The 9,770-nt window shown below is 42.4% G+C and overlaps 1 protein-coding gene across 1 annotated transcript in view; it reads left to right on the forward strand.

Moving 5' to 3' along the window:
- RASGRP3 (RAS guanyl releasing protein 3) overlaps positions 1 to 7,123 on the forward strand; it is a 31,197-nt gene extending 24,074 nt beyond the window's left edge. The window contains exons 13-16 of the mRNA XM_054396958.1: positions 3,101 to 3,137; positions 5,611 to 5,736; positions 6,264 to 6,628; positions 7,115 to 7,123. Of these exons, the coding sequence (XP_054252933.1) occupies positions 3,101 to 3,137; positions 5,611 to 5,736; positions 6,264 to 6,628; positions 7,115 to 7,123 (537 nt within the window). The remainder of the gene's footprint in view (positions 1 to 3,100; positions 3,138 to 5,610; positions 5,737 to 6,263; positions 6,629 to 7,114) is intronic.
- The last annotated feature ends 2,647 nt before the right edge of the window (positions 7,124 to 9,770 follow it).

Below are 9,770 nucleotides of genomic sequence, written 5' to 3' on the forward strand. Positions count from 1 at the left end.
CTCAGGAAATTGCACATGGCAACATAGCTACGTTCATAATTCTTTGAATGGCCATAGCACCCTTAATCATTTCTCTTCTGAATTAACAGATCTTGTTCAAGATTAGGTCAAGAAATCAATAGTGCTTCCAGCAGTTATGTTTAATAAGATTTTTTTTTTATATATATTTGTTGTGCTTTGGGTTTTTTTATTTGCTTTTTGTCTCAGCCATAATTTACCAGATGGCAGTTACTAGGGTGCTCTGTGTATAGCTAGGAAATGATTGTTTTGTGAACCTTTGTGTGGCTTGTATACCTCTTCTAACTTTTCCATTACAAGTATAGTAAAGAAAAAGGAATTGGTCTGATTTAAAAGTTACTTTAATGCACTCACCCCATATTCAGATCTAGACAGCTAAAGCAATAAGGGCAGAAGGCCATGTCCCCTGCTTATGTGGCCCACATACAGGCAATAAACTGAGACCATCATTCCTCCTCTCCAGTACAGATCTGCCTCTGCTATCAGCATCAAAATCTCCAGCTTGTATCACATGAACTTTTCCACTAAGTAATATTTCTTTCTGGTTGAAAGTAATACTTCTTTCTGGTTGAAAGTAACAATAACAGCACTGCTAAGTGTAAAACCATGCCTCCTTTCAGACCAACTTTGTTGTTTCTGCCCTTGTCCATGCTCCAATTTTCTGCTCACTTCTTTTGTGACATGTCAGTCTTGTTCCCATGTTCATGGTTCTTATCACAACCACTGTTTGGCCACAGGGAAGAAGGAATTCCGCCTATTTCTGCTAGAACTGCAAAAAACCTCAGAGGTGACGTGGTCAGTACTGATTCAGGAGTGTGCTGGTGGGCTTATGAGCTCACAGCTCCAGTAGACTGATGGAGCAGGGACAGTCACAGGCCTGAGCCTGTTGTTTCAGGCTGTTTGCTGCTTGCTACCTGCAGCTTTGGGAAGATGTCACTGTGTTTGTGACACTCAGCAAAGCAAGGCCCAAGGACTGCCCTGCAATGTCCTCTCGACCAGATATTTTTCTCCTACATCAGCTTGCTAATTTGCCATTGTAGGATTTTTCATGTCTCCCTGATTACATCCAGGGCAGGAATACAAAGGTTGTGCAGGAAATGGGAATAAGGTCATTTTTTCCTGTCAACTCATTGAAGTCACTGGCATTGTTCTGTGGATGAGTTGGGCTGATAGGACAGGAACCAACTGAAAAATCTGCAGCTTATTTGCTCTGCATTTCAGTACTGCTCATCCACGGGTGGAAACCTAATTTCAAACTACTGCACTGATTCACTGTCAAAATAATGTGCACTCACAGTGCAGCAAGATGAATTGATGTGACAATGCAATGGATGCAGTATTCAGTAAACTATCTGTTGCTTGAAATGTTATGAACTTTAAAGGTCAAGCTAAAACCTAATGCCATTAAGCAACATGAAATTGAAATGTAATTGGCTGGTCACAGTTCCATTCCACGGCTTGATCCTGCATGGCAGGGTAGGTGACCAGCCATCCTACTGAGCTTTGTAATTTGGATTTGCACAGATCCTCTTTCTTAGAGCTGGCTCAAGCCAACTTTGCAGCAAAGCTGTGTCAGACAGATTCAAAACTTTAGGTCAGAATTCGTGACACAGCACTTCAACTAAGCTTTCACTGCTGTGTGTAACCACAACAGTGGTGCCAAAGTTGAGTAGGAGGAAGGTACAGACAAGTGTTCAATGGGAACAGGTTAGTACTTAAATGAAAGACCTAACAATCCATGTCTCTTACAGTGATCCTGGGAAAAAAACAACAACAACAACAACAAAAACCCACCCAGAAAAAAAGAATTGCTGTGCTTTCAAAAGGGACTGGAAGGGCTTGACTGTTGGTGCCTGACCACAGCAGCTGCATTCATTGTGCATACATACAGTATTAGCAAGAAATGAGCAAGCAGCAGGCTTTTTGTGGACACTTCTACTACCATTGTGCTTTCTCTTCTTTTATTCACCATTCTTCCATGTTGTCTAATCTATTTTGCTTTTTCCAAGTCCACATTTTTCTTTGCAAAGTCAGTTGAGCAGCGTATGAGATTTATCCCCTCCAGAATCTTCCTGTTCTGTTTATTTCACTCTTTCCTTTGTACTCTGAATCGTCTTCAGTTCTTCCTTTTGAACAGTTTTTTTAATGACTGTATTCCCCACCCCTGCACACTGTGTGTTAAGAAGATGAGGAGCCACATGCAGTTTCAACTGCCCGGATGTACTCACACTCCCTGGTAATGTTTTGAATGAGTTCAGGATAAATAAACACTGGAGTCCTTGATTTTTTTCCTTTAATGCTAGAGCTAGAAAAACTGTCCTTTTCTCTCTCTTCCTCAGAGTGAAAATGCTTATTTTGTAATGTCATGGTTGTAGATACATTGTTTCTGAGTGTAAATAAGATTTTGCTAGCAGTTTTCCTACTTGCAAGCAATACTGCTGGTGTTGCAGTGATAGCTTCCCAGAAGTTGGACTACCTCCTGGAAGTATAGTGTTTGGTTGCTATGTACATCAACAAGGACAACTTCTTGGAGTAGGCAAAGATGCAGTTTAGTGGCTTTTCTGTCTGTTTCAGTCTTCAACCCTTTTAATAATGCAAAAAGTCAGGTGAACAAATCAGACTGCTATGGCTGGGGACCAGTATTGGAGCCAAGAACCTAATTGTTATGGCCAGTGGTGCTTTCTTCTGCTGTATTTGAATGGCATGGGTCATTTATGTGTCTGGAGAATGGATGCACAGTACAAATTCCCACCCATCCCCCTGATAATATTGAGTCTAGAAGCAAAACGTGCTCTGCTGGTATCAGGAAGCTTTATATGATAGCAATTTTTCATTTGTTCCTGGAAGCAAATGCCATCTGTGTTGTCTTCTCTGGTAGTCCCACTGTAAGTAGCAGAAATAAGGGGGAAGCCACACAAGTCTTAGCACAAGTAGAGGGGGAGGTCTCCCTAACAGGAAGGGTGTTAAGAGCAGTTGTATCCTGTTTGTGCTTTGGTAGCCGTTGGTACTTCCCCATGGTGACCTTGTTTTCCTTCCGGCTTTCTTTTCTGATTCCTTGACGTTCTTTTGTCTTTCTTTGCAGCTCTGGGGTATAATCAAACAAGGCTACAAATGCAAAGGTAAATGAATATTGCATGGGGGGATTTTCAAGCTAAAGGTGTTGGGGTTTATCACAAATAGGTCAACTCTATTCTTTACCAAAATGTCATCTGTTCACAGATTTTGCTTCTGCACTTGGTACTGTCCATGAACAGTGCTGATATGTTAGGAAGTCTCACTGCATTAGGGGACATAGCACCCAGTAGGGACATGCAGCTTCTGTGAGCTGAAGGTCCAGAGTAGCCACTGACTCCATGACGTGTCTCTTTCTACCAGCAAAGATTGCATCTTGGAAAACCAAGTGTCCCCATCCTAACCCAGAGACATCCTGAAATATATATTTCCTGAGATCTGGGGGGTCAGGAAAAGGTCTGCTGGCAATGCTATCCATCAGGTTCATCTGCATGCCTGTAGTGAAACCTAACTGGCCTTGCAATGCAGTAGTGGCTGAGCTAGAAATAGATACTTAATTCATAGACTGCTCAGCAGATCTCATTGCAAAATCTTTTCCAGATATTCAACTTGGAAAAAAAAAGTCCTAGGGCTCTTACATCTCTCTGTTGCCTTCATAAAATGCTCAATTTCTTATGCAGTACTTGTACCATATTCAGCAGGTCAGATCAAGACTGACATTGTAGTGGTCCCTATTAGCTTTAAAATTCTGAACCTGTTTCATTTCTCAACTAGCATAGCTGTGGCTGAAGGGCACCTGATTTTCACAGCTGTAGTTGCAACTCAGTTATACACAGGGGAACATTCATACTGGGGCTTTCCAGTTGTATTTACATGCACTGTTTTTCCTTAGTCTTACACTGAATGCCAGGAGAAAGGTGACAAATTAGTAGGGTTTTTCTGAGGATACATCATATTCTTGTCTTGTTCTCCACCCATGAAGATCTATTCCTCAGAGAGGGGTGAGGAAAATGTTCATGGCTAAACCAATGTAATTCACCTATCCTCATTACTGTCATCTGAGCAGCTATAAAAGGCCTAGTTGTGGTGTATACTGTTTGTAGGATGCAGACAGGAACATAGGGTTTTGTCACAGCAGCTGTGTAAACCCAAGATCTGAAAGCTGAGCTCTGCTCTGCATCATTGCTTGTAATAATGGTCCAGTGGAGAGAGAGCAAAAGCAGTTCTGTAGTCAGAATTGTAGGCAATGGAGTGTAAGGGTAAGAGAGCAGAGCTGCTCACTCAGATCTTAAGGTAGTCAACAAATATAATTAGTGCCTGTACATTGCTTCAGCAGCTCCACATGCCAGCATCAATAGAGTGCAGCACCTATCGTGGACAGTTTCTGCCTTTGACCATAAAACTGTTTTATTCTGACACTGTGCTAACAGGTGGAGGAGGGGATTTCATCTGTTCAGATCTGCTGCTTACCCATACCCTGTGAATGAGATAAATCTAGACTCTGTGGCCTGTGTGATGAAAAGGTTCTCCACTGCCAAGAAAGATCTTAATGTTTGGGTTTGGCTTTTTTTAGGGGGTGGGAGTGGAGGGTCGGTACCTTCAGGGCAGACAAAACCATGGCCGGGAAAGTGCTTCTGCATTACTCATATGAACAAGGTGATGTGAGAAACCAGAACCCTCATGCATCATGCTAGAGCTGCCACCTGAACAGAATGGTTCTTTTAGCAGAGTTATAAACAAAATGCTTTGGCAATGGCTCACTTAGAGCAAAATGTTAGGTCATGGAGCAGTATCGGGGAAACAATGGTGAAGGAAATTTTCAAACAAGGGCAAGAGACACAGTGGAGAGAGAGAGCCTGTGTTTAGGGCACACATCCTCTGCCCTTTGGCCCTTTCTGGCAGATAAGATCCATATTGCAGTCACACTTCAGATAAACGTACCTCGTGATGAGAGTATCTGCAGTGCTACAAAGCCCAGCAGAGGCTGGGTGTGCAAGCAGTCAGCCAGTTCCATCCAGGTGGATGACATTTCTACAGAGCTTACTCTGCTGACGTTGCTTGCTGAGCTACTTAGCCTAGTTTTAACCTACACTGACCTCCAGCTGTCCTTCCAGAGAACATTAGACAAACCAGTGTCTTCTGACCAAGTGTGTTTACCATAATGGGTTCTGCTCTGTCAAATTTAAAAAAAAAAAAAAAAAAAAAAGGGCAAAATCAAAACCACATCCTTTTTTTATTTTGGACACTCATGCAGTGGAGCAGAAGCTTTGCATGGCATACACAGGGTCATATGAGAAATTCCAGCTCTCTTCCCTGAGTCTAATTTCTGATGAAAATATCATCAGAATTTCTTTTCCTATCTGCTGCCAGATTTCTATTAATGGCGGCCATGGAAATGATCCATTTTTTTGGTAACACTCTTCACACCAAATGATACATTTCTGTAACTCCCTTCACACCTCCTTTTAAAGTGTTTGTTCCTTCAAAGTTCCTCCTGGCATCTGTCTGCTAATAGCTCTGAAGGATTATGAGATAGTTCTGTTTTTCCATTTGGTGACTTGACACTTCCATTCTTCACAGACTGTGGTGCCAACTGTCATAAGCAATGCAGAGACCTGCTTGTGCTTGCCTGCAGGAAATTTTCCAGAGGAACCTCAGTAGGCAGCAACCATGGCTCTCTGCCTAGCAGCCCATCTCTGCCTCCAGGTGAGAGTGCTTTTGTTTCTATTTTAAACCATTTCTGGAATCCCCTTTAACAGCCAGTGTCCTTGCTGCCATTTTTAACTTCTTTGTATCAACAGTCAGAGCAGCACATGTACTTTCCACTTTTCCATGTGGCTTGTGTTCAGTGTTCAGATTACAACATCCCTTTCTGCAGGAATGGCCTTAGTCCCCTGCCTGAGACTCCCTACTCTCTCTACTGGCACCCCTAGCCCAGCTGAAAAGAAGCAAAATCACAATTAGGGAAACTACTCCTTATAAGCCACTTAGGGGCAGGGGGACATAGGGCACAGTTGTAGCTCTGCCTTATCCCCTGAGCGTGCAGGTGGAGGGAGAACAGTATGTGTGCACGCAAGGCCAGAATCATTGTCCAAGCAGTGTAAGGATATTGCTAATTATACCACTGCTTCGTAGAGAGCCCTGCCTCCCCACTGCCCCAGGCTTAAAGGTATCTTTTTGTAAAGAATTGGAATTAGAAAATTTTAAATGAACAGTTTCACCCTCTCTTTCAGTCCAAGATGAAATATTTGAATTTCCCAGTGTTGGTGCAGAACACCAGGACCTTGATGGCAGAGCTATCACCCTTGTCACTGGCTCTTCGCGGAAAATTTCAGTGCGGCTGCAGAGGGCGACCACTAGCCAAGCAACGCAGACAGAACCACTCTGGCATGAGCCAGGCTGGAATGATTCAGGTTCCCATACTTTCCCCAAAATGAAGTCTAAATTCCATGGCAAAGCTGGGAAGAACAAAGGCTTTGCAAAATGGGAGAATGAGAAGCCTGGTGTACAAGCTGATACAGAGCTAGAAGCAGAGACCCCACAACACTTACAGGATCACAATGGAATAGAAACCCTCCTAGAAAGACAAGAATCTGAGGTAAGTTGCAAAAACCAAAGCAGCTTAATATCTGCTAGAGTCTGAGCTCTCCTAATCTTGTTTTCACTCTCAGGATGCTTTTTCATTCAAATTTGCCATTGCCACTTGCGTAAGAGTTACGTTCAGATGGATGTCAAATCACCCATGGGTACCCATTTTTTGAACTGCAATGCACATTTACTGCTAACACTGCAACTGGAGGGTTGGCTCTTGGTATCAGTATGTGATTTCAGGAGTTGGGCTTTTTTTTTTTTTTTTTGAGGATAGCCTGGTGGATACCTGCCCACAGTCTGTGCTGTTGTACCCTTGCAGGGGTCCATGTTAGATTCACAAGAAGTAGCATTCTGATGGATACACAAGCTCAGGCTAAGGCAGGATATTGGTCCAACTTCTCTTGCTATAACCCATAGTTTGTACATTCTAAGCCTCATGCTTTCATTGACCATCTTTGCTAGCATGCTAGTGCCTGTTTTCTTTTGGTTACAGGACAGCTGATTGCTTACCCTGACACACAGAAAAATGAAGATGGCAAGTGTAATACAGCAAGTATTGGCAGACTGTCATGGACCATATTTGGCCACGAGAGGTTTTCCTGTACCTTGTACTTTTAAATTCAACCACCGGCCCATTTGGTTAGCTGGAAGGTGTTATAAGGCACTATTTATTTTTCTCACAAGTAAGCCATTTGGATGAACATTGCACAGACACAGCAGAAGGGGTCTCTGCACTCAGTGTTTTCTCTCATATGACTTTTGTGGAAACGTCCTCTGCATGTCAGTGAGGATAAACTTGGCCTCCTTTAACTATGCTGCATCATTGCAATATGTCTGCCAGCAACAACACTGAGGACGGAAGCCAAACATCTACAGTCATTTGATAACAGCCTCTGGAAAAGTGTTAGGGAAAGAAGGAGGTGTGTATGTTTATTACATCTCAAGCAAAAACCTTTCACAGTCATCTATGCTAAAACTCTTTACACTCCTGGGGTTTTGAATTGTGGCCAAGTTTACATTGCTACAGTGAGCTTATTTCTGTTCAGCACAGTGATACCAGTTCCCAGACTGGAGATCCTTCAAACAAGCATCATGTGGTTGAGAGTGGAGGAATTCAAGACACTATACATTTGTCTGGTTACACTGCACTGGAGAGGCATCATCTCTGCCAGCACTGGGTGTGGTAAAATGAGCATGTAATAAACACCTTAATTTTAAGTGCGTGTCTATCACTGCGTACCTGACATGTTTTTCCCTGCTTAGCAACGTGTATGTGTTAAGACTAAGTGTACTGAAGAGCTACCTCCAAATTAGTAATCTGCTAATATAGGAGCTAGCATCTGAATTTTTAATAGCCTAAGAAAGCATGTTTAACATGACATTTCTCAGAAGCATTCAATTACTTAAGGAGCACAGTTCTCATCAGGAAAAAGAGAGAAAACTGAAACAGCACAAAGCTCAAACCTGAAAGATGAGTTCCAAATTGGCATACACTTAACTATTCTTACTCCAACTCCCCACAAAAATAGGTGTGAGTGGCAAGCACAGACTCTGAATTAAAGCAACCTAAAAGATTTCCTACAAAATTCAAGTTACTGCACCCTTCATCAAGTTACAAGCCCTCACTAGCAGAGTAATTTGACAGACCTACGCAAAACTGACAGCTGCACTCCTCTGTGGTGATCTACACTATGACTACATGATACCTCCCTTAGGTATGTCTTGAGTCCTGCAGGTTTCCCTTGTTTTCCAACACAACTAGTAATGATGGTAAAGCTGGAGAGAGGGGGAAAAAAACCCCAAAACATACCCAAGCCAACAAACATGCTATTACTAAGTCATAAACTCAAGAGAAATAAGCACTGAAGAAAGCACAGATTTCCAAGCTAGGATGAGGACCAGAAGCATCCTTCACTCTTCCTGCTGTGGGCAAATGAACAAGCATTAGCAAAAATATGATCTTTATTTCCTGTGGTGGGTCAGGTGACAGGTCACAACAGGCTGACTGCTGCCATTAGATCGCACAGTTTGCAGTTTGCACAGGATGCAAATGAAGTGGTAGAGAATCTGAATACAGAAATTTGTTTATGATGCAGGGTGTTGATGGTTCTGTTGCAATAAGGCTTTAAACGTTTTAAAAATGAAATGTTCATGTGCAACTTCTTTATGAACATCAGGCAACACAGGCTTTTAGCCAGTTGTAGCTCTTGCTCTGAAAGGTACCTACTTTCCTATTTCTATCAGGCCCACAAACCATGTCTGTCTTAAGTTCATTGTTGGACAGAATGTCTCTCATACATAATCTTCTTGTTTATTTACTCCAGGCTACTTAATTAGCTTCTTTCCTAAACTGTTTAAAAGGGTAGATGCTCTATGTTCTTCAGAGGAAGTCCATTTCTTTTTTCTATGTACAGTATTACCAAGGCATAGACTCAGGCTGAAGCAAGAACAATTATGCCTTCCACAAGAAGCAGCTCCCACTTTCTGAGGGACCATTCTGCTAGCAATGTTTAGTTTCAATCCACTGTAGAGATTTCACCAATTTATCTCTTGTAAGCCTGGTAGCCTTGGTCAGTTAGGTGCTTACCACAACAGCCTTTGCAGATCACAGAATCAATAAGGTTGGAAAAGACCTCAGGGATCATCAAGTCCAACCTGTCACCCAAGACCTCATGACTACTAAACCATGTCACCAAATGCCACGTCCAGTCCCCTCTAGAACACCTTCAGGGATGGTGACTCCACCACCTCCCTGGGCAGCACATTCCAACAGCTAACAACTCTCTCTGTGAAGAACTTTCTCCTCAAAAGATCAAGCATAGGCTGCAAGCCCACACAGCTGATCCTTTTAAGCTACACACTGCAGTGTCCAAGGAGAAGGACTCAAATTAGGTAAAACTTTGAAGCACCTCTTCCTGCTGAAAACCTTTTGCTTTAGGCATTTCAGGAAGAACTTTAAGTGTGTTGCTGGCATTAAGTATTCATGGCCATTGAAAAACTTGAGGAAAGACACTGGGTAGAAATACGCTCTTTTTTCACCTCCACGCTACTCTCTCTTACCCCCTAAAAATTAATAGACTCATCATAGACAATGTAATAATAATAAAAATAATATAAAGGCAAAGCCAACAAAACTAAGCCTTAACAGG

Source organism: Indicator indicator, chromosome 2 (assembly GCF_027791375.1).
Source record: "Indicator indicator isolate 239-I01 chromosome 2, UM_Iind_1.1, whole genome shotgun sequence".
Taxonomy (NCBI): domain Eukaryota; kingdom Metazoa; phylum Chordata; class Aves; order Piciformes; family Indicatoridae; genus Indicator; species Indicator indicator.